At 40.4% G+C, this 26,282-nt stretch overlaps 1 protein-coding gene across 1 annotated transcript in view; it reads right to left on the bottom strand.

Moving 5' to 3' along the window:
• The window catches only part of LOC308094999 (NACHT, LRR and PYD domains-containing protein 12-like), a 518,863-nt gene that overhangs the window by 438,018 nt on the left and 54,563 nt on the right, over positions 1-26,282 (bottom strand). The window contains exons 5-9 of the mRNA XM_080441848.1: positions 5,022-5,152; positions 4,296-4,409; positions 2,656-2,763; positions 837-950; positions 332-445 (exon numbers count right to left, since the gene is read on the bottom strand). Of these exons, the coding sequence (XP_080297974.1) occupies positions 332-445; positions 837-950; positions 2,656-2,763; positions 4,296-4,409; positions 5,022-5,134 (563 nt within the window). The 5' untranslated portion in view covers positions 5,135-5,152. The remainder of the gene's footprint in view (positions 1-331; positions 446-836; positions 951-2,655; positions 2,764-4,295; positions 4,410-5,021; positions 5,153-26,282) is intronic.

The following is a 26,282-nucleotide window of genomic DNA, read 5'->3' as shown; positions in this document are numbered from 1 at the left end:
ACACACACACACACAGTAACTTACAATATATAGATAAACTTTGACCAGGGAGGATATAACGTTAATAGATCCTATGTCTACTTCTTGAATTTGCATTGAGATCCACAGAGGGGGGGGGGCATTCTGTACCCTAGTCTAGATCCAGAGCAAATATCGGTCATGATTATCCTATAGTGTGAGCGGTTCAAAGATCCAATCTTAAGCCTCCTGTTTGCTCTCAGATATTCGAGGCCGTCAAGATAATTTTCAAACATGGTTGATATTTATCTGGATCGCTACTGTCCGTTATGCTTTATATTGTTGTGTATATTGTATAGGAGGATTCACATACTTTGTGTGTGGAGGTCCAAGTTCATTACTGAAGTTAGGAGGGATTCTTATAGACCAGTCACTCTTCAAAGACACATAGCTGGGTGTTGGAGACTCTGGTCTGTGGTGAAGACTTCTGGAATCATATAAAAAAATCTAATTATCATGTGAATGAAAAAGTCAATTTATTCAATATTTATTAAAATTATAGAAACATTTATATGATTGGCGTGCGACTCCCGTGTCACAAGGGAGTCACACGCACATCCTATACATGTTTCTATAATTATCATGTGAATGAAGGTCAATTTGTTCAAGATTTGTTATTGTTGCGTCCCATTTTATTGTCATTGATTTAAAATCTCGTAGTTTGTGCATGTTCAAGATAATCCCATAAGAGAATCTTACAAGATTCTCCTCTAGTGTGTGATGCTACCAGAATTCCAAATTGTTTAAGATTTTAAAAACCCTATAGTGTGAGTGCAGCTTTATAGTGTTGTGTATATTGTATAGGAGGATTCACATACTTTGTGTTTGGAGGTCCAGGTTCATTACTGAAGTTAGGAGGGATACTTCTAGACCAGTCACTCTTCAAAGACACACAGCTGGGTGTTGGAGACTCTGGTCTGTGGTACAGACTTCTGGAATCATATACATGTTTCTATAATTATTATGGGAATTCAATGAATTAAATATTTGTTGTTGCTAGTCCCATTTTACATCTACATGGATTAAATTCCACAACTTATTTCAGTCATTTGGAAGCATGTCGCACACCGAAAATAGCTGATCTACAAGCTCAACAACATGTCACAGCATTGTGTTGTGAGCCTGTAGATCAGCTATGTCTGGTCATTAGTTATGATTTGTACACAAACTGCACACACACACACACACACACACACACACACACACACACACACACACACACACACACACACACACACACACACACACACACACACACACACACACACACACACAAAGTATCTCTTCCACGGCCTTAAAGGCTCTATTGCACTTTTGTAGTTGCCAACAACGCCATATTGCAGTTAAGTTTGTTGTCCCAGTGGTGAGAATGAATGGTGGTAGAATGAATTTGAGTCTTCACTCCAGTAAGTGAGGTTTCTTTGCTTCCGATTTATTACAAGTACAAACAGCCTTCCTATGGAGACCCTGAGGTCCCCACCACGAGGTCCCCACCACACCACACAACAGCCTGCCGGCCGCTGAGTCACACACACTACAAGCTTACATGTCATAGTCTTTATAGCAGTAGTCACATTTTGAATAAGTGGGTGGGGGTCAGCCTTCAAAAGTGAGACCCCACCCAGACAAACAATAGATCACCCTCTGAGTTCCCTGATTCAATTTGCACCTGTATGAAGCAGGAAGGGGGAATGGGAGACACACAGTAGACCTCTGTCTCCCAGGATAACAACAAAGAGGATGTTAATTGTAACCCCCACACCCAGCAGACAAACCGGCACCTCTCTGCTTGAATCCACTCTTGTGTCTGACTGTAGGCTACTTGTAGACTTGTGAAGTGAAATAATGCTAACAAATGTGTATGTTATGTTATTAAATATACTCCACACACACACACACACACACACACACACACACACACACACACACACACACACACACACACACACACACACACACACACACACACACACACACACACACACACACACACACACACACACACACACACACACACACACACACACACACACACACACACACGGGCGGCAGTGGCTCAGGGGTAGAGTGGCCGGGTAGAGTGAACTGGAAAACCGCAAGGTTCCCAGTTCGATCCCGGGCTGGGGCGCTCCCCTAGAGTTAGTGTCGAAGTGTCCTTGAGCAAGACGCTGAACCCCTAATTGCTCCCGATGAGCAGGTTGGTGCCTTGCATGGTTTCCTCCGCCATCGGTGTATGAATGTGTGTGTGAATGGGTTAATGGCACAATCAATGTAAAGCGCTTTGGATGAAAGCGCTATATAAATTTACCATAAACACACACACACAAACACAGTAACTTACAATATATAGATAAACTTTGACCAGGGAGGATATAACGTTAATAGATCCTATGTCTACTTCTTGAATTTGCATTGAGATCCAGAGAGGGGGGGGCATTCTGTACCCTAGTCTAGATCCAGAGCAAATATCGGTCATGATTATCCTCTAGTGTGAGCGGTTCAAAAATCCAATCCTAAGCCTCCCGATTTGCTCTCAGATATTCAAGGCCGTCAAGACAATTTTCAAACATGGTTGATATTTATCTGGATCGATACTGTTATGATTTTTGTGTATATTGTATAGGAGGATTCACATACTTTGTGTCTGGAGGTCCAGGTTCATTACTGAAGTTAGGAGGGCTTCTTCTAGACCAGTCACTCTTCATAGACACATAGCTGGGTGTTGGAGACTCTGGTCTGTGACTTCTGGAATCATATAAATGTTTCTATAAATATCATGTGAATGAAGATGTCAATTTATTCACTATTTGTTATTGTTAAGTCTCATTTTACATATAGAAGGGAAACTATTTTGAGTTTCGCCTCACGACATTGCGGCAACAAGAAAACAGAATAAAAAAAGCAAAATAATAATCAGTATAATCAATAATCAATATTCTATTGTCACGAATAGTGTATGTGAGTGTGTGCGTGCGTGTTGATAATGTGTATATTCAATTCCAAATTTTGATTGGCTATTATTGCCTTCCAAATTTTGCGGTAGGGGCTTATTTTACAAAATAATTTCCAAAATAATGAATGCAGCATCCGATTTATCCCAGTTTTTGTATCACACATTGAGAGGCCTTAAAACAACACAAAGCCAAAAGTGATTTCCCTTCCACCTATAGGGGGCGCCACACAAGCCACAAAGGCCACTGTTTGTTGCAGAAACATAGTTGACAACCAACCCAACAACCAATAAAATCACTGCATACTTTTTCTTTTGCAATAGTTACAAGTTTCATACGTTTTGATTAACTGATTGATTGAATACTTTATCAATCAGAAATGTAAAAAGCACGAGGTACAGTCAGACATTAAGGCTAAAAGGATAACACTAAAAAGTCCTGGGGACTTGTTTCCATTTTGGTCCTATGTATTCAATTCATCAACATAGTATTAAGAAATAACACAATAATCCATCAACACATACAAACACTATATTATGTACAAAGGAGAAAAAAGGAAAATGTCTGCAGTGAATGACACCTCCTTTCTATGTGAGAAAGGAGTTGACCTCCTTATGGTCTCCTTTCTATGTGAGAAAGGAGTTGACCTCCTTATGGTCTCCTGATAGATGATTTAGATAGTTTCCTGATGATGGATTTACAGGCCTTTTTGAATGGATGGTGTCAGGACATTCCACGTTGTGGTGGCAGAGTAGTAGAATGAGAATGTTCCCATGTTTGTTCTATATTTGTGTAGATATATTTAGTACTATCTGAAATGCCAATCCATGTTTGTATTGCTTAACCCTGCCTTCTACCCTGAGCCATCCCAGACTAGCAATGTGTTGGAATTAGGTGGGTCATGGGCTTTAGGCCGAGAAGTAGTCAAATCAAGTTTGATCTCCTTCCCACTTGCCCCCCACCCCTCTTCTTCTCCCCCCCCCCCCTCTTCTTTCTATGGAAATTAACGTTGCGATGGGAACGATGTACAAAAACGAATTTCACCCACTTCTTTACCTTGTAAACCTGTGATGTGACAATAAAACTGATTCTGATTCTGAATCAGTTTGTTTTGGGAGGTCTGAAGGTTAGTTTTTAGTGACATTGAGATGTTGGAGAACCAAGACGTCTCAGCATAGTCAAAGTGGGATTGAATGAGGGCTCCAGCTACAGTCTTGAGAGCACCTTTGTTGACAAGAGTTTCTTTTTTCTATCCGATACTATCTGATATGACCATCCCTAGTTGTGATATAGTGTTGTGTATATTGTATAGGAGGATTCACATACTTTGTGTGTGGAGGTCCAGGTTCATTACTGAAGTTAAGAGGTTCATGTTTAGACCAGTCACTCTTCATAGACACACAGCTGGGTGTTGGAGACTCTGGTCTGTGGTAAAGACTTCTGGAATCATACAAATGTTTATGTGAATGAAAAAGTAAATTAGTTTTTGTATTGTTGCATTCCATTTACTTCTAAAAGGGTAACATATTTTAGTTTCCTCACACAACATTGCAGCAACAAGAACACTGAATAAAATGGCAATACAATAATAGAAACCATAACATTTGACTAAATATACAGTACAATAACAGGTAATAGACATATTTTACATAGCTTGTCACATACTGTACATGCACACAACCAGCCTGCCTGTCTAGTGCAGCATCACCACTGAACACCACATTGTGATTTGTACTTGACTTCATTCACAAACTGCACACATAGTAACTTACAATCTATAGATAAACAGGGATGATACAACATTATTAGATATTATGTCTTGTTTTTGTCATTTGCACATCTGACTTAGCATGAGATCACATCATTGTGTTGTGTATATTGTATTCACCTGTTTCCTAGGCTTTCCACTTCCTGTGTGTTTTCCACTTCCTGTCGATTTGATCCAATGAAATCCAATGAAACTGGTCAGATGACTAATTATATCCAATGAAATCCGACAGGAAGTGGAAAACACACAGCCTAGGAAACAGATGAATAGAAGGATTGACATACTTTGTATCTGGAGGTCCAGGTTCATCACTCTTCATAGACACAGATGGAGGCTCTGGTCTGTGGATGAGCTGTTGGTCAGTTCCCTCCTCCTCTCTCTCCTCACAATGACTCATCTTTGGTCTTTATTAAACCTGTCAAGATTACAGTAAAAATAAACCAGAAAACTGTAAATCATATACACAATGTGCATACACACAACAGGCTCACAACACGTCGTAGTGCAACGCGTTGTGAGGTTGTAGATCGGCTATTTTAGGTGTGCGACACCACTCTCAACTAAGTATAAAGAAGGCGTTACTGGAGATGTGGTGATCACAGCATTGATTTCTACACATAGGACCATTCTGTCAAAATAAAATGCTGCTTTTAAGTTCATGAGAGTTCAGAAAAGGCAATTCTCTTGAATGCTGCCTTCAGGTATCAGTCTGGCGATGCCAGGCTAGCCTTCGGGTACAGTAAGGGAGAGGGGCATTTGCATTTCCTTCACCATAGTAAAAGCTACATTTATGGTCTGCAGAGAGAGGGAACTTTTTACAGACATGTAAAAGGGCTCAAGACCCCTTTCATGTCTATGTACGTGCCTGCACAGCTACACACAGTCACGTGCACACACTGTGCACTATGTCACGTGCACAGACTATGCTTTACTCTCCTACTGTTTCTACGCCACGCCTACTGCTAATATACATGATGTTCCTCTGTTTCCACACACACACACACACACACACACACACACACACACACACACACACACACACACACACACACACACACACACACACACACACACACACACACACACACGCCTGTCTTTGCTTGTCACATGCACCTTCTTTAGAGATAAAATAATGCCACAAGCACTCCAAAAACTGCATTAACTTAACCAAACTACAGTGCTAACATTTCAGCAAATCTAATAGTTGTTTGTGATAACATTACACTGAATCGCACCAATGTGAGATTGATTTGTATTATATTATCTTTTTATAGACACACAGTAAAGAAATAGTACTAACATGCAGTAGGCCTACAATAACAGTTGCACAGATATATGAATAATTAGGATCAACATAATAAATGGCCCACAGCCCTGGAGGTCCTATTTAAACCCTCTGGAACGGCAGAACGCATCTTCATCTTGGGCCAGGCAACTTATAATAAAACAATTTAAAACATCACAACGGAAATATTTTAAGGATGACACTTACATTCCTGAGCTGTCAGTTTGCCCCCGGTGTTCCAACATGGACATTACAGCCAACAGAAGCATCATGTGACTGTCAACAACACTACTGCTCTGACAGCAGCATGCAGGATACCGTTGCTTGTTAGCTTAAACACGGTTCAACAACATGTAGGCTACCGTTAGCTTGTTAGCTTAAACACTGTTCAACAACACTACTGCTCTGACATTAGCATGCAGGCTACCGTTAACTTGTTAGCTTAAACACTGTTCAATAACACTACTGCTCTAACAGCAGCATGTAGGCTACCGTTAGCTTGTTAGCTTAAACACTGTTCAACAACACTACTGCTCTGACAGCAGCATGCAGGCTACCGTTAGCTTGTTAGCTTAAACACTGTTCAACAACAGTACTGCTCTGACAGCAGCATGTAGGCTACCATTAGCTTGTTAGCTTAAACACTGTTCAACAGCACTACTGCTCTGACAGCAGCATGTAGGCTACAATTAATTTGTTAGACAGCAGCATGTAGGCTACCATTAGCTTGTTAGCTTAAACACTGTTCAACAACAATACTGCTCTGACAGCAGCATGCAGGCTACCATTAGCTTGTTAGCTTAAACACTGTTCAAAAACACTACTGCTCTGACAGCACTATGTAGGCTATCATTAGCTTGTTAGCTTAAACACTGTTCAAAAACACTACTGCTCTGACAGCAGCATGTAGGCTACCATTAGCTTGTTAGCTTAAACACTGTTCAATAACACTACTGCTCTGACAGCAGCGTGTAGGCTACCATTAGCTTGTTAGCTTAAACACTGTTCAACAACACTACTGCTCTGACAGCAGCATGCAGGCTACCATTAGCTTGTTAGCTTAAACACTGTTCAACAACACTACTGCTCTGACAGCAGCATGCAGGCTACCATTAGCTTGTTAGCTTAAACACTGTTCAACAACATTACTGCTCTGACAGCAGCATGTAGGCTACCGTTAGCTTGTTAGCTTAAACACTGTTCAACAACACTACTGCTCTGACTCCAGCATGTAGGCTACCGTTAGCTTGTTAGCTTAAACACTGTTCAACAACTCGTCTGCTTTGACAGCAGAATGTAGGCTATACTGTTAGCTTGTTAGCTTAAACACTGTTCAACAACACTACTGCTCTGACAGCAGCATCTAGGCTGCCGTTAACTTGTTAGCGTAAACACTGTTCAAACATGTTTTAGTTAAACTGTATAAACTGGGACATACAACGTGTACAAAGAGGAACATGTCAAATGTAATGACACATCTGTGATATATGGGATGAACTTGAAACCAGAGTCATGCACCATGTCGACTATGTACATGAAGCTCAATTTATACTCAACTGCACAATGGTGTCACTCGCCGAAAGCATGATCTACAAGCCCACAATGATCTTGTAGATCTACTTAAACCCATTTTTAATATAATCTTCATATAATAGGTTCTCAAAATGCTCTTTATATCTTTATACGATGCCACCATTTCTGTCTACTCACTCTGCGTCTCATTGGTGGGCTCGCCCCGGGTTGCTCGCCCCGGGTCAAATCCGGCGACCTCGGAACGATCGCCACCTGGTATTCCTTACCTTAACCTCAGTAAAACTATGTCTAAACCTAACCTTATTCCTAAACGTAACCTCAGTAAAACTATGTCTAAACCTAACCTTATTCCTAACCTTAACCTCAGTAAAACTATGCCTAAACCTAACCTTATTCCTAACCGTAACCTCAGTAAAACTATGCCTAAACCTAACCTTATTCTTAACCTTAACCTCAGTAAAACTATGCCTAAACCTAACCTTATTCCTAACCTTAACCTCAGTAAAACTATGCCTAAACCTAACCTTATTCCTAACCTTAACCTCAGTTAAACTATGCATAACCTAACCTTATTCCTAAACTTGACCTCAGTAAAACTATGCCTAAACCTAACCTTATTCCTAACCTTAACCTCAGTAAAACTATGCCTAAACCTAACCTCATTCCTAATCTTAACCTCAGTAAAACTATGTCTAAACCTAACCTTATTCCTAACCTTAACCTCAGTAAAACTATGCCTCAACCTAACCTCATTCCTAACCTTAACCTCAGTTAAACTATGTCTAAACCTAACCTTATTCCTAACCTTAACCTCAGTAAAACTATGTCTAAACCTAACCTTATTCCTAACCTTAACCTGAGTAAAACTATGCCTAAACCTAACCTTATTCCTAACCTTAACCTCAGTAAGACTATGCCTAAACCTAACCTTATTCCTAACCTTAACCTCAGTAAAACTATGCATAACCTAACCTTATTCCTAAACTTAACCTCAGTAAAACTATGCCTAAACCTAACCTTATTACTAACCTTAACCTCAGTAAAACTATGCCTCAATCTAACCTCATTCCTAACCTTAACCTCAGTTAAACTATGTCTAAACCTAACCTTATTCCTAACCTTAACCTCAGTTAAACTATGCCTAAACCTAACCTTATTCCTAACCTTAACCTCAGTAAAACTATGCCTAAACCTAACCTTATTCCTAACATTAACCTCAGTTAAACTATGCCTAAACCTAACCTCATTCCTAACCTTAACCTCAGTTAAACTTAGCCTAAACCTAACCTTATTCCTAACCTTTACCTCAGTTAAACTATGTCTAAACCTAACCTTATTCCTAACCTCAACCTCAGTAAAACTATGTCTAAACCTAACCTCATTCCTAACCTTAACCTCAGTTAAACTATGTCTAAACCTAACCTTATTCCTAACCTTAACCTCAGTAAAACTATGCCTAAACCTAACCTCATTCCTAACCTTAACCTCAGTTAAACTATGTCTAAACCTAACCTTATTGCTAACCTTAACCTCAGTTAAACTATGCCTAAACCTAACCTTATTCCTAACCTTAACCTCAGTAAAACTATGCCTAAACCTAACCTCATTCCTAATCTTAACCTCAGTTAAACTATGTCTAAACCTAACCTTATTCCTAACCTTAACCTCAGTAAAACTATATCTCAACCTAACCTCATTCCTAACCTTAACCTCAGTTAAACTATGTCTAAACCTAACCTTATTCCTAACCTTAACCTCAGTTAAACTATGCCTAAACCTAACCTTATTCCTAACCTTAACCTCAGTAAAACTATGCCTAAACCTAGCCTTATTCCTAACATTAACCTCAGTTAAACTATGCCTCAACCTAACCTCATTCCTAACCTTAACCTCAGTTAAACATTGCCTAAACCTAACCTTATTCCTAACCTTAACCTCAGTTAAACTATGTCTAAACCTAACCTTATTCCTAACCTTAACCTCAGTAAAACTATGTCTAAACCTAACCTTATTCCTAACCTTAACGTGAGTAAAACTATGCCTAAACCTAACCTTATTCCTAACCTTAACCTCAGTAAAACTATGCCTAAACCTAACCTTATTCCTAAACTTAACCTCAGTAAAACTATGCATAACCTAACCTTATTCCTAAACTTAACCTCAGTAAAACTATGCCTAAACCTAACCCTATTACTAAACGTAACCTCAGTAAAACTATGCATAACCTAGCCTTATTCCTAAACATAACCCCAGTAAAACTATGTCTAAACCTAACCTTATTCCTAAACATAACCTCAGTAAAACTATGCCTAAACCTAACCTTATTTCTACCCTTAACCTCAGTAAAACTATGCATAACCTAACCTTATTCCTAAACGTAACCTCAGTAAAACTATGCCTAAACCTAACCTTATTACTAAACGTAACCTCAGTAAAACTATGCATAACCTAACCTTATTCCTGAACGTATCCTCAGTAAAACTATTCCTAAACCTAACCTTATTCCTAACCTTAACCTCAGTAAAACTATGCCTAAACCTAACCTTGTTCCTACCCTTAACCTCAGTAAAACTATATATGTCTAAACCTAACCTTATTCCTAACCTTAACCTCAGTAAAACTATGTCTAAACCTAACCTTATTGCTAACCTTAACCTCAGTATAACTATGTCTAAACCTAACCTTATTCCTAACCTTAACCTCAGTAAAACTATATATGTCTTGTAGTAACTTCACTGGACAACTCGGTTATAGATTACAGAAGTCCTGACGTCACTCGTTCATCCCCAGGTTCGTAAAGTAATTTCGCTATGGAAAATAACATTGGGTCATCATGGGTCAACTGTTAAGGATAAGGATAAGGATAATTCCTTTTAACAGGTCGTTCATGAAAGTCCTTGCGGTCTTGTTTCCAATGAGAACCTGTGAGCAATTGGGGTTAAGAGTCTTGCTCAGGGACAAATTTCATATCATCGGCACATATGCTGGGATAGCCTGGAATCGAACCTGGGGCAACCAGGGCCAGCTGGTTCCCTAGGCGGGCTCACTAACCACTCAGCTATGGCCGCCCTGTCTCGGCGATATTGTCAGGGAGGAGGTTCTGTATCGTTTATGATAGTCAGTTACTTATATTTGATACAGTCTGTTTCTGGCAAAAAAAATCAGTAATTCGGCGGAAGTAACATTAGCGTTTTCTCACCGTCAGTTGATGCTTCATATCCATAAGAGTAAAACCGCCAGGGTCATTTGTTTATTTTTGGAACACAGTTCTTATTTGACGCGATGATAAATACGTCTATGGGAATTCAGAATGGGGGTGGAAAACCGCGAACCAGGTAGACAAACCTAGGATGTGTAATTTACGTTAGACTTTGGTGCTCTATTTCTCACTTGGTTATTTATTCAGCTTTGCTCAGGTAAACAAACACAGCCTCACAGCTTGCCCTGTGCTGGTAACTGACTGACTTCCTGTGAATCCTCTGTGTTAGCTGATCCTTGCCAAGTAGGACTGCACTGACAGCAGCATGTAGGCTACCATTAGCTTGTTAGCTTAAACACTGTTCAACAACACTACTGCTCTGACAGCAGCATGCAGGCTACCATTAGCTTGTTAGCTTAAACACTGTTCAACAACATTACTGCTCTGACAGCAGCATGTATGCTACCGTTAGCTTGTTAGCTTAAACACTGTTCAACAACACTACTGCTCTGACTCCAGCATGTAGGCTACCGTTAGCTTGTTAGCTTAAACACTGTTCAACAACTCGTCTGCTTTGACAGCAGAATGTAGGCTATACTGTTAGCTTGTTAGCTTAAACACTGTTCAACAACACTACTGCTCTGACAGCAGCATCTAGGCTGCCGTTAACTTGTTAGCGTAAACACTGTTCAAACATGTTTTAGTTAAACTGTATAAACTGGGACATACAACGTGTACAAAGAGGAACATGTCAAATGTAATGAAAAATCTGTGATATATGGGATGAACTTGAAACCAGAGTCATGCACCGTGTCGACTATGTACATAAAGCTCAATTTATACTCAACTGCACAATGGTGTCACTTGCCGAAAGCATGATCTACAAGCCCACAACGATCTTGTAGATCTACTTAAACCCATTTTTAATATAATCTTCATATAATAGGTTCTCAAAATGCTCTTTATATCTTTATACGATGCCACCATTTCTGTCTACTCACTCTGCGTCTCATTGGTGTGCTCGCCCCGGGTCGCTCGCCCCGGGTCAAATCCGGCGACCTCGGAACGATCGCCACCTGGTATTCCTTACCTTAACCTCAGTAAAACTATGTCTAAACCTAACCTTATTCCTAACCTTAACCTCAGTAAAACTATGTCTAAACCTAACCTTATTCCTAACCTTAACCTCAGTAAAACTATGCCTAAACCTAACCTTATTCCTAACCTTAACCTCAGTAAAACTATGCCTAAACCTAACCTTATTCCTAACCTTAACCTCAGTAAAACTATGTCTAAACCTAACCTTATTCCTAACCTTAACCTCAGTGAAACTATGCATAACCTAACCTTATTCCTAAACTTAACCTCAGTAAAACTATGCCTAAACCTAACCTTATTCCTAACCTTAACCTCAGTAAAACTATGCCTAAACCTAACCTCATTCCTAATCTTAACCTCAGTTAAACTATGTCTAAACCTAACCTTATTCCTAACCTTAACCTCAGTAAAACTATGCCTCAACCTAACCTCATTCCTAACCTTAACCTCAGTTAAACTATGTCTAAACCTAACCTTATTCCTAACCTTAACCTCAGTTAAACTATGTCTAAACCTAACCTTATTCCTAACCTTAACCTCAGTAAAACTATGTCTAAACCTAACCTTATTCCTAACCTTAACCTGAGTAAAACTATGTCTAAACCTAACCTTATTCCTAACCTTAACCTGAGTAAAACTATGCCTAAACCTAACCTTATTCCTAACCTTAACCTCAGTAAAACTATGCATAACCTAACCTTATTCCTAAACTTAACCTCAGTAAAACTATGCCTAAACCTAACCTTATTACTAACCTTAACCTCAGTAAAACTATGCCTCAATCTAACCTCATTCCTAACCTTAACCTCAGTTAAACTATGTCTAAACCTAACCTTATTCCTAACCTTAACCTCAGTTAAACTATGCTTAAACCTAACCTTATTGCTAACCTTAACCTCAGTTAAACTATGCCTAAACCTAACCTTATTCCTAACCTTAACCTCAGTAAAACTATGCCTAAACCTAACCTCATTCCTAATCTTAACCTCAGTTAAACTATGTCTAAACCTAACCTTATTCCTAACCTTAACCTCAGTAAAACTATGCCTCAACCTAACCTCATTCCTAACCTTAACCTCAGTTAAACTATGTCTAAACCTAACCTTATTCCTAACCTTAACCTCAGTAAAACTATGCCTAAACCTAACCTTATTACTAAACGTAACCTCAGTAAAACTATGCATAACCTAGCCTTATTCCTAAACATAACCTCAGTAAAACTATGCATAACCTAACCTTATTCCTACCCTTAACCTCAGTAAAACTATGCATAACCTAACCTTATTCCTAAACGTAACCTCAGTAAAACTATGCCTAAACCTAACCTTATTACTAAAAGTAACCTCAGTAAAACTATGCATAACCTAACCTTATTCCTGAACGTATCCTCAGTAAAACTATGCCTAAACCTAACCTTATTCCTAACCTTAACCTCAGTAAAACTATGTCTAAACCTAACCTTGTTCCTACCCTTAACCTCAGTAAAACTATGCCTAAACCTAACCTTGTTCCTACCCTTAACCTCAGTAAAACTATATATGTCTAAACCTAACCTTATTCCTAACCTTAACCTCAGTAAAACTAGGTCTAAACCTAACCTTATTCCTAACCTTAGCCTCAGTAAAACTATGTCTAAACCTAACCTTATTCCTAACCTTAACCTCAGTAAAACTATATCTTGTAGTAACTTCACTGGACAACTCGGTTATAGAGTACAGAAGTCCTGACGTCACTCGTTCATCCCCAGGTTCGTAAAGTAATTTCGCTATGGAAAATAACATTGGGTCATCATGGGTCAACTGTCTCGGCGATATTGTCAGGGAGGAGGTTCTGTATCGTTTATGATAGTCAGTCACTTATATTTTTATTTATTCAGCTTTGCTCAGGTAAACAAACACAGCCTCACAGCTTGCCCTGTGCTGGTAACTGACTGACTTCCTGTGAATCCTGTGTTAGCTGATCCTTGCCAAGTAGGACTGCACTGCCCTCTGGTGGGCAGGCAGGGTAACCAATACATATTCTAGGTTCACAATATTACAGTCTAAACCTAACCTTATTCCTAACCTTAACCTCAGTAAAACTATGCATAACCTAACCTTATTCCTAACCTTAACCTCAGTAAAACTATGCATAACCTAACCTTATTCCAAATCTTAACCTCAGTAAAACTATGCCTAAACCTAACCTTATTCCTAACCTTAACATCAGTAAAACTATGTCTAAACCTAACCTTATTCCTAACCTTAACCTCAGTAAAACCAATGCAAGAACCGCTGGGGACGAGCGGCCCGTGGCGGAAATGGGGGTGAGTGTGTTTTGGGGCGAGTCTTCCGGTTACCCTGTGGACATGTCAGAAATAACCAGTGACATAATAATAATTGCACCTTATATAGCTCAATGGTAGCTGCCTTCACTCCAGTGTTTGTTTGTTTGATTGATTGATTGACTGATTGATTGAATACATAATTAACAGTATGCAAAAAAAGCACAGAAAATAGTTCCATACAAAAGGATGCTAAAATGATTAAACCCAAGAAAGCACTATGGCTTGTTTCCATTGGGGTCCTGTGTATTCAATTCATCTAAACTTTTAATGACAAACAATAATATTCATACTATGCAAAAACGTCATATTATAAACGAGTAGTAATCAAAAAATTAAACATGTAACAGTAAACACACTTTAATAAGTAAGTGTCCCCAGTGGTGGTACACAATATTGCACATCATGCCAAAGGTTCCTACCTATATTCTTATCAATATGTCAGTGGGGGAAATACAGTTGTCAATGTAAAAGTAATAATACTCGGATGATATTTCACGCCAGTATTACATTTTCATGTTTTGTTTTTCTCCTTATTTTATTGTATGTAGCATGAGATCACCTTGTTGTCATGTTGTGCATATCTATACTACAATTCGCAGACTGGCTGAAAGGGGAAAATCAGTCACCGCAGCTGTTTTGCGCAGCTGTTTTGCGCATGCGTATGAGTGCGCGTGCTCTGTCTCCTTTCACTGTGCCATTCACCGGTGTCGTCTTTCACCGGTGTTGCCAGATTGTGCGTGAGCAACAAGCAACCAGCTTCATGAAAAAACACAAAGCTGCGCACTGCGCATGCGTCGACGCACTTTCTCTAACCAATTTACACCCACTTCACGCTTACAAAACCTGGACATGGCAACGTCGCTCATCGTTCTGTGATTGACAGCAAAAGTTGGCCAATCAGGTGGCGAGTCCGCAGCCTGAAAAAAGACGAACGGCAGCCATTGTTGGTTGTGCGAGTCAGGGTGCGAGTGCCTTCACTTCTTATTTTCGCTTATTAAACGCTCTCAAACTTCTTCTATGAGGCACGGAATTCACTTATAACATATCGTTTGGATAAAATGTAGTTGTTTCACTTCATATGTGTGGTCAATTAATCATGACAGAGCCTATTTAAAAAAAACAAATTCAGAGAACCGGCAGGGGCGCACAGTCACACGCATGTATCCGAATAAGTCAACCTATTTTGGGGGTGGCCATCTCAAAAGTCCCGTTGCGTCATGGCTGTCCTCCCCGCCCCACCCCCACCACACACACACACACACACACGCACACACACAGGGAGAGAGGGAGGGTGGGAGAGAGAGAATAGTCAGCCAAACAGCGAGACAGAATTTTCGCTGACGCAGAGAGAGACAGAGAGAGAGAGAGAGAGAGGAAGAGAGGGAGGGAGGGAAAGACAAAATAAGCGAGCACTCGCTTATTTTTGCGCGGACGTAATTTGTTTGTCATTGTGGTGAATGTTTGCTGCTGATGTTTGTTGTGTGAAGCTTAATGTCAGAGTGTTTTTTTTTTTTTTATCCCATGATTTTGTACCCCCAAACGACATTTTCTTTGGTGGGGTTAGGGGGGGGGTACTAGAATTCTGCCCGCGTAGCGGGCAGAACTTCTAGTTGTATAATAAGAGGATTCACATACTTTGCCTCAAAATGATTTATCAATACATCCCATTCAGTAACAGTGGCATACCACCATAGAGGCAGGGCAGGTAGCCGCCTGCCCAACTAAAATCTAGCCTCCCCTAGAAAATAAAGTATAATAGACTGAAAAACAGGCAGTGAAAAAAATCCAAAGAGAATAGTGGCCGTCGGACCTCCTCGTCCATTCACGCGGGCAGGCAGCCAATCACTACCGTATCCATTCAGCAGAGCGACGTTGCCTATAGTGATGCAAATGTAGCCTTTCTCTTCATGGGGTGCCAGGAGTGCCAGGTGTGGGGGTCTGGGCCATCACCTGTACTCACCTGGCATAAAAGGGGCTCTGAGTCTGAGAGCAGCTTGAGCCATTAAACTTAAGACCACCACTGAATAATTGATTGATTGATTATACTTGCATATTGTTTTTATTAACGTTTTTCAGTTTTGTAGTCAGTGTAGTGTTGTTGTTAACTTGTTTCCCCCGAGATTCCCCCCCGACATTTTTCCCCGAGTACCCCCCGTAGAGAAAATAATCTCACCTGCCCAAAATGTAATTTCTGGGAACTGTTCAGTAACACTGTTACAGTTACTGTAATTTAAATGGGTGTGTTACCTGTGTTACTTGATGTGATCCAACTGAACTGGTTCCCCCCCATGGAGTCTATCTGTCATCTAACCCAGTGGTTCTCAACCTTTTCAGGCCTCAACCCCCCAAAATAATCATATTTGAACTGGGGACCCCACAAAATAATCATATTTGAACTGGGGACCCCACAAAATAATCATATTTGAACTGGGGACCCCACAAAATAATCATATTTGAACTGGGGACCCCCCACCCTTACAAGCACTAGGAATTGTAGGCATACAATTTAGTTTGACTCGGTTCCACAGATAAATATTGTGAAAATAGCAGATCTACAAGCTCACAACGCCGTGCACTGCGATAACACACACAGGGATAACAACCTCACTCGACAACAAAGTATCACATGACCAAACTCCCCTGAGGTCACATGACTTACTGTCAACTGTGGATGTGATGTGATTCTAATTACAACACGTCACTTCTAACAACTTATTAAAAATGGCAGATCCACAAACTCACAACGCATCATATTGTGACTCGTTGTGAGCTTGTAGATCTGCTATTTTTGAAGAATGTTGACTGTCTTCTCTAATGGGGGCCACTGGCACAATTTTTATTTATTTATTTTCAGATGGGGGTCCACCACCAAATACATATTAATTATAATAATTTAAATCAGTTTATGGTTCTTGATATGAAGATATTTCAGAGCCACTGATCTATCTAACTCACATGGACTTCTGTTCTGCTCTGCTCTTCTAAATATGTTGTGACCAGTGTTGAACTCCACTACCTTTTTACTAACTAGTATTGTAACTAATTACTTTAGCAATTCAACAACATGTGTTACAATGACTGAGATTAAAATAGGTTTCAGAGGATTATAACGTTTATTATCATCCAGTGATCTACTGTCACTCTAACCTCAGCACAGCAAGAGACATGACCCCCCCACACACACACACACACACACACACACACACACACACACACACACACACACACACACACAGAGACACAGACACAGACACAGACACACACACACACACACACACACACACACACACACACACACACACACACACACACACACACACAAGTTCAAGCTTGATCTTTCTATCACCGTCTATATTCCAGGCAGAACTAAACAGAGTGATTTGAAGACATGCTTCATAATATATCAACAGTACAGTGGGTCGTGTTTATAATACTTTCCCCTCTAGTCTACAGCAAATCTCTTTGCCAAAAATAGTAGATCTACAAGCTCACAATGCGTCACAACGCCACACGTTCCCCCCATAATAGGGTGTGTGGGGTTGAAGTGGTTAACATTCTTAACACCAGACTAGAGAGATTATTGCTACAGTGTATTGTTTAAAATCTCTCTCACACACACACACACACACACACACACACACACACACACACACACACACACACACACACACACACACACACACACACACACACACACACACACACACACACAGTAGGGGTGGTGTACTGTTACAACTGGTTTCCAAGTTAAATGTAAATACAAAGTAACTAGTTCTAGTTATAGTTACTGCTCTATGTATGTAATATATATTTATTTTTGAGAGCTATAACTTTAACTAGTTACTTTTTAAAAGTAACTTGCCCAACACTGTCAAGGAGAGAGAGAGAGAGAGAGAGGAACACAAAGCTGTGGTCACATGGTTTACAGTAAACTGCTGTGGAGCCTGTCTGTCTCCAGACCATAGGCCCCGCCCACTCCTCTGAGTGAACTGCGTCAGGCTAGTGGAGACTCTGAGTGACTCACACTGTGTTAATGTCAGAGTCATAACTTATTCCTTATCTAACTCACATTATTTTTACAAGGCTCTCTGTGTTCTGAGAGAGAGAGGGGGGGGAGGGGAGGGGTGGGGGCAGCCAGAGGGAGAGAAAGTCAAAATGAGAGCGAGGGGCGAGGGAGGGGTAATTCTTTGAGACACACATCCAGGTTTTTGACCAATAAGCATCTTTGTTTACACCTTCAAAAGGGTCAAAGGAATCAGGTGACATTGATCCCTTTCCCCTAATCACTCATACTATGTCATGACGTATGTTTAGGCAGAAGAATCATTAAGAAGCAATACTTCATTGTTTGTATATTCAACTCTTATGACCGAGTCATTGTATAAACACCATCAACTATACACCAGACTAGAGACATTAGTTCTAGTAAAGTGATTAAAACACTTACCCTATATTAATCTTTAGGCTTTAATTGAACGTGGCAAATGCTGTGTTGTTAAAATGGTGGACTGTGAATAAACACATAAAGTTCTATCATACAGTAAGGAGTGTCTACAGAGCTGAGGAGGAGTCACTGAGTATTTAACCCTGTGAGGAAAGAAAGCCTGGTGAAGCGAGGTTATGTGAGGACAGAGAGAGAGAGGAAACGTGTTGTTACAGTGTATTCATGTACTTTACATTGATGTTTCATGAACATATGTGTATCAGTGTGATGGAGTTAAAAATATATGTTTTGTGGACCAGATTGATATGATCTAGAACTATCGATCTAACCAGTCAAATTAATATAGTGATGTCTTTTTGGGCCTGTACTTCAGTCTTTTAAACATACTTTCTGTAACTCTACTATACTTTCCCTACCAAGGCCATGTAGCTGGCTCCATAGCTATCTGGTGCCGGCTCCATATGTTTCCAATCAGTAAAAACATGTCTTGGTCAACGCTTTGTGATCTAATGTCCTAATGACCTGTATCTCTGTACATGACCTATATCTCTGTATGACCTGACATCGTCACTAATTTACTCTGTCAGCTGTCACCCTGTCACAGATAAACCTGCCAAATGTCCTATGATATCGAAGGAATAACTTGTTTATGGAACCATAAGATGTACACAAGGATACTATAAGATGAACAACAACTTATTATGATGACACCCTGATGCCTGACAGCTCATCAGATATGATCTGACGTCTGAGGGTCTTAACCAATCGTTAGGATCCACCTTATATCTGATGTCCGGACTCCAACTTGTGTATAAATACTATTGCCTGTCTTTGTAATAGCAGAGAGATATTTTTGCTGTACGGTGCCTCATGGATTGATTCTCTCTCTTAATACAATGTCAACCTTTTAATTTGAGAACCGGCCTGTGTCTGTCTTTGATTTCGTCTCATCCTTTTTACACTGGGTTTTCAGCGGTTTAACTACAAATAGTTTTAATTAACATAGAGCAGGATTTACGACCCTTTATCAACTCTATAACAGTGTGTTTTACATTGTGTTGTAGTTGTCTCTAGTCTTCCTCCCTATCTCTCTCGCTTGCTCCTGCCTCTCGCTCTCACACACACACGCAGCACACATGTGGACTCTCACACTGACAAACACAGGATACAGACAAACATAGCAGGAACAGACAGAGGAGGGGTGGTGTTATGTAACAACCGGTTTCCAAGTTAAATGCATTGTGTTCACCTCACTATACAGTTTTATCTTCACAACATGTTGTTACCTGACCTGCTGCTACAAGGTCTGTCTGTCTGTCTGTCTGTCTGTCTGTCTGTCCTAACAGAGACGAACAGTGTTTATGTTTGACAGGAAGTGTATTTACAATATATTCTTTTGTCTTTCTCGTCATGCCAAATAAGCCCCCGCCCCCTTCTGCAGTGGTCCTCTAGTTCCGGAAACCCCCAGGGGTCCTTGAGGAGGTCCCATCAGTAAAATTTTCTTGGCCGCTAAAATGTAAAACATCTGAGAGCAGGGAGCTGGTAGTTCGGCTAATATCTATCTGTGGAACCTAGTCAAACTAAATTGAATGTCTCAATATTCCAAATGCTTGTCAGTTCGAATATGATTATTTTGGGGTGTCCCCAATTCAAATATGATTATTTTGGGGGGGGTCACAGCCTGACATGGTTAAGAACCACTGCAATTGAGCAGATGTTTGTAGATCACCTACTGTATTTAACAGGACCTAACACTTTATCTACCGTCGTTTGACGTCGTTGCTGCTAATTTCATTTAAGCTAGTGTTCTATGGTCTTTTATGTGTTAGCTTAAACACTGTTCAACAACACTACTGTGCTGAGAACACCATGCAGGCTACCGTTAGCTATTAGTTAAAACACTGTTTAATAACACTACTGCTCTGCAAGCAGCATGTAGGCTACCGTTAGCTTGTTAGCTTAAACACTGTTCAACAACGCTACTGCTCTAACAGCAGCATGTAGGCTACCGTTAGCTTGTTAGCTTAAACACTTTTCAACAACCCTACTGCTCTAACAGCAGCATGTAGGCTACCGTTAGCTTGTTAGCTTAAAAACTATTCAACAACCCTACTGCTCTGACCATAGATATAGAAACCTAGATACCTCATTGGTCTCTGCAGTTCGTTGGAGCAACTGGTATCGCGGTCGCCATTTTAGAGTAGGCAAGTTACCATTCAAAGTGACTACTGGCCAATCACAGCGCGTAGACTACTGGCCAATCACGACGCGTCTAACTGACTTTTGCTGCGCGGCTGCCTATTACGAAAAGACCCGCCCCCACCTGCCTCTGATTGGCCTAACGCCCCCTTGTGTGACACACGCGGAAGCTTGACTACTTTAAAATGGCGCCCGAGATACCAATGCCTCGGAGCCGAAGGAGGCGTCTACCTTTATATGTCTATGGCTCTGACAGCAGCATGTAGGCTACCGTTAGCTTGTTAGCTTAAACACTGTTCAACAACACTACTGCTCTGACAGCAGCAGGGAGGCTACCGTTAGCTTGTTAGCTTAAACACTGTTCAACAACACTACTGCTCTGACAGCAGCATAGAGGCTACCGTTAGCTTGTTAGCTTAAACACACAACACTACTGCTCTGACAGCAGCATGCAGGCTACCATTAGCTTGTTAGCTTAAACACTGTTAAACAACACTACTGCTCTGACAGCAGCATGGAGGCTACCGTTAGCTTGTTAGCTTAAACCCTGTTCAACAACACTACTGAATTGACAGCAGCATGCAGGCTACCATTAGCTTGTTAGCTTAAACACTGTTCAACAACACTACTGCTCTGAAAGCAGCAAAGAGGCTACCGTTAGCTTGTTAGCTTAAACACTGTCAACAACACTACTGCTCTGACAGCAGCATGTAGGCTACAGTTAGCTTGTTAGCTTAAACACTGTTCAACAACACTACTGCTCTGACAGCAGCATGTAGGCTACCGTTAGCTTGTTAGCTTAAACACTGTTCAACAACACTACTGCTCTGACAGCAGCATGGAGGCTACCGTTAGCTTGTTAGCTTAAACACTGTTCAACAACACTACTGCTCTGACAGCAGCATCTAGGCTGCCGTTAACTTGTTAGCGTAAACACTGTTCAAACATGTTTTAGTTAAACTGTATAAACTGGGACATACAACGTGTACAAAGAGGAACATGTCAAATGTAATGAAACATCTGTGATACATGGGATGAACTTGAAACCAGAGTCATGCACCGTGTCGACTATGTACATAAAGCTCAATTTATACTCAACTGCACAATGGTGTCACTCGCCGAAAGCATGATCTACAAGCCCACAATGATCTTGTAGATCTACTTAAACCCATTTTTAATATAATCTTCATATAATAGGTTCTCAAAATAATCTTTATACGATGCCACCATTTCTGTCTACTCACTCTGCGTCTCATTGGTGGGCTCGCCCCGGGTCGCTCGCCCCGGGTCAAATCCGGCGACCTCGGAACGATCGCCACCTGGTGTTCCTTACCTTAACCTCAGTAAAACTATGTCTAAACCTAACCTTATTCCTAACCTTAACCTCAGTAAAACTATGCCTAAACCTAACCTTATTCCTAACCTTAACCTCAGTAAAACTATGTCTAAACCTAACCTTATTCCTAACCTTAACCTCAGTAAAACTATGCCTAAACCTAACCTTATTCCTAACCTTAACCTCAGTAAAACTATGTCTAAACCTAACCTTATTCCTAACCTTAACCTCAGTAAAACTATGCCTAAACCTAACCTTATTCCTAACCTTAACCTCAGTAATACTATGTCTAAACCTAACCTTATTCCTAACCTTAACCTCAGTTAAACTATGCCTAAACCTAACCTTATTCCTAACCTTAACCTCAGTAAAACTATGCCTAAACCTAACCTTATTCCTAACCTTAACCTCAGTAATACTATGTCTAAACCTAACCTTATTCCTAACCTTAACCTCAGTTAAACTATGCCTAAACCTAACCTCATTCCTAACCTTAACCTCAGTTAAACTATGTCTAAACCTAACCTTATTCCTAACCTTAACCTCAGTTAAACTATGCCTAAACCTAACCTTATTCCTAACCTTAACCTCAGTAAAACTATGCCTAAACCTAACCTCATTCCTAACCTTAACCTCAGTTAAACTATGTCTAAAGCTAACCTTATTCCTAACCTTAACCTCAGTAAAACTATGCCTCAACCTAACCTCATTCCTAACCTTAACCTCAGTTAAACTATGTCTAAACCTAACCTTATTCCTAACCTTAACCTCAGTTAAACTATGCCTAAACCTAACCTTATTCCTAACCTTAAAGGTTTAATGACATTCACTTTTACACCACATTCAAAGTCTTTGTCCTGATCCTTCAAAAGTGTACAAAAAGTTTTAAGTGAAAATTCCATTCCAGTGATCCATGGCAGGTGTTTTTCTCTCACATTTCTAAAGCCTTTTCAACTGCAATGAAAAAATAAATCTTTGCCTGCGGGTGTCGCTGGTGAGGGATTTTGCCTGTCAATCATCGCCTCTGCTCCGCCCCCCCCAAAGGAAAGGATAGGGGAGGGGAGGGGCGAGGAGGAGAGTGGGCGGGATTAATCGACTGTGACCTCACTGTCGAAGGGCCAAGCTCAGATTACTTTTCAGCCTAATTATTCAGAAAACCCCAGACCACAGAAAATCCACTGAATGTTCTAAGTTCATGTTTTTTGGGTGTAATTGAGGTCATAAAACCCCAAATAAAACATTGAAAATAAAAAAAGTGAAAATGAATGTCATGATACCTTTAACCTCAGTAAAACTATGCCTAAACCATTCCTAACATTAACCTCAGTAAAACTATGTCGAAACCTAACCTTATTCCTAACATTAACCTCAGTTAAACTATGTCTAAACCTAACCTCATTCCTAACCTTAACCTCAGTTAAACTATGCCTAAACCTAACCTTATACCTAACCTTAACCTCAGTTAAACTATGTCTAAACCTAACCTTATTCCTAACCTTAACCTCAGTTAAACTATGTCTAAACCTAACCTTATTCCTAACCTTAACCTCAGTTAAACTATGCCTAAACCTAACCTTATTCCTAACCTTAACCTCAGTAAACTATGTCTAAACCTAACCTCATTCCTAACCTTAACCTCAGTTAAACTATGCCTAAACCTAACCTTATTCCTAACCTTAACCTCAGTTAAACTATGTCTAAACCTAACCTTATTCCTAACCTTAACCTCAGTTAAACTATGCCTAAACCTAACCTTATTCCTAACCTTAACCTCAGTTAAACTATGCCTAAACCTAACCTTATTCCTAACCTTAACCTCAGTAAAACTATGTCTAAACCTAACCCCAAAACACACTCACCCCCATTTTTGGTTAACCAAAAATGGGGGTGAGTGTGTTTTGGGGTCTCCCGGTTACCCTGTGGACATGTCAGAAATAACCAGTGACATAATAATAATTTTACCTTATATAGCTCAATGGTAGCTGCCTTCACTCCAGTGTTGATTGATTGATTGATTGATTGAATATGTAATTAACAGTATGCAAAAAAAGCACAGAAAGTACAGTTCTATACAAAAGGATGCTAAAAGGATTAAACCCAAGAAAGCTGTATGGCTTGTTTCCATTGGGGTCCTGTGTATTCAATTCATCGAAACATTTAATGACAAACAATAATACAATACACATGTGACAAGCACCTGGAATTGTAGGCATTCAATTTTGTTTGACTGGGTTCTAAAGATAAATATTGCAAAAATAGCATATCTACAAGCTCACAACGCCTGGCACTGCAAGGCGTTGTGAGCTTGTAGATCTGCTATGTTCACAACGTTTGCCAATGTTTGCCTCTTTCTTACAGAATATACAAATACAGCCAATTTGGTATTAAAAAGTCTTTAAATTGTAACTTTATAAATGTGCAGATACCCTGTTTACACTTATACTGTATGTTGGTTTGTTTACTGATGAGTGATACAACAATGTTGCACATTAAGATAATCATCTGGGGACCCCCCACAATATACAATGTACTCTCACAGTAACATGAGCCAAAGCAGCATGTCACACATTAGAATGGCAGAGAGGAGTGATGATTGGTTAACGTAGGGTACAAATTCAGGGTAAGCCAATCAGGGACAGAGTTGGGCGGGTCTTGCCTCCCGGGGAAAATACACACACATGCTGTCTACCACAGGCACATTCACCACGTATGATGACTTCTCCCCTCTTTTCTTCAGGGAAGAAAAAACAACTTGCGCACACACACACACACACACACACACACACACACACACACACACACACACACACACACACACACACACACACACACACACACACACACACACACACACACACACACACGCACACACACACACACACACACACACACACACACACACACACACACACACACACACGTTTTACTTTTATAATTTAGTAACTAGTAAAGTAACTAGTTACTTTTTTAAAGTAACTTGTCCAACACTGTCAAAGAGAGAGAGGAACACAAAGCAGCAAACAACCAACTTCCTCTGTGGTCACATGGTTTACAATAAACTGCTGTGGAGACTCTGAGTGACTCACTCTGTCAGAGTCTGAGAGAGAGAGAGAGAGAGAGAGAGAGAGAGAGAGAGAGAGAGAGAGAGAGAGAGAGAGAGAGAGAGAGAGAGAGAGAGAGGTGGGGGGGGGGGGACTGCCAGAGGGAGAGAAAGTCAGAATGAGAGCGATGGGCGAGGGAGGGGTAATTCTTTGAGACGCACATCTGGGTTTTTGACCAATAAGCACCTTTGTTTATACCTTCTAAGGGTCAAACAAGAGAATCACATGACGTTGATCCCCTTCCTCCATTCGCTCATACTATGTCATGACATACAGTATGTTTAGGCAGAAGAATCATTAAGAAGCAATGCTTCGGCCCGGACGGCTGGCACAGCTGGCACCAATTTAGCCTGACAACGCATCGCGGGTTCGAGTCCCGTTCCCGACGATCTTTGCTGCATGTCTCTCTCTCCCTGTTTCCTGTCTGTCTGTCTGTCTGTCTGTCTGTCTGTCTGTCTGTCTGTCTGTCTGTCTCAACTAAAAACTATAAATAAAGGCCACAAAGACCTCAAAAATACTTCATTGTTTGTATATTTAACATTTATATCCGAGTCATTGTATAAACACCATCAACTATATAATACCAGACTAGAGACATTAGTTCTAGTAAAGTGATTAAAACACTTACCCTATATTAATCTTTAGGCTTTAATCCAACGTGGCAAAATGGAGTCCATGCTGTTCTCCGTGTTGTCTGTTAAAATGGTGGACTGTGTATAAACACATACAGTTCTATCATACAGTAAGGAGTGTCTACAGAGCTGAGGAGGAGTCACTGAGTATTTAACCCTGTGAGGACAGAAAGCCTGGTGAAGCGAGGTTATGTGAGGACAGAGAGAGAGAGAGAGGAAACATGTTGTTACAGTGTATTCATGTACTTTACATTGATGTTTCATGAACATATCTGTATCAGTGTGTTTTACATTGTGTTGTAGTTGTGTCTAGTCTCCCCCCTCTTTATCTCTCACTTGCACACACATGCATGCAGCACACATGTGGACTCTGGCACTCGCGCACACACACA

The sequence above is a fragment of the Gymnoscopelus braueri genome (genome assembly GCF_963280865.1).
Source record: "Gymnoscopelus braueri genome assembly, chromosome: 11".
Classification (NCBI taxonomy): Eukaryota; Metazoa; Chordata; class Actinopteri; order Myctophiformes; family Myctophidae; genus Gymnoscopelus; species Gymnoscopelus braueri.
This window is presented reverse-complemented; position numbering and strand designations above follow the sequence as displayed.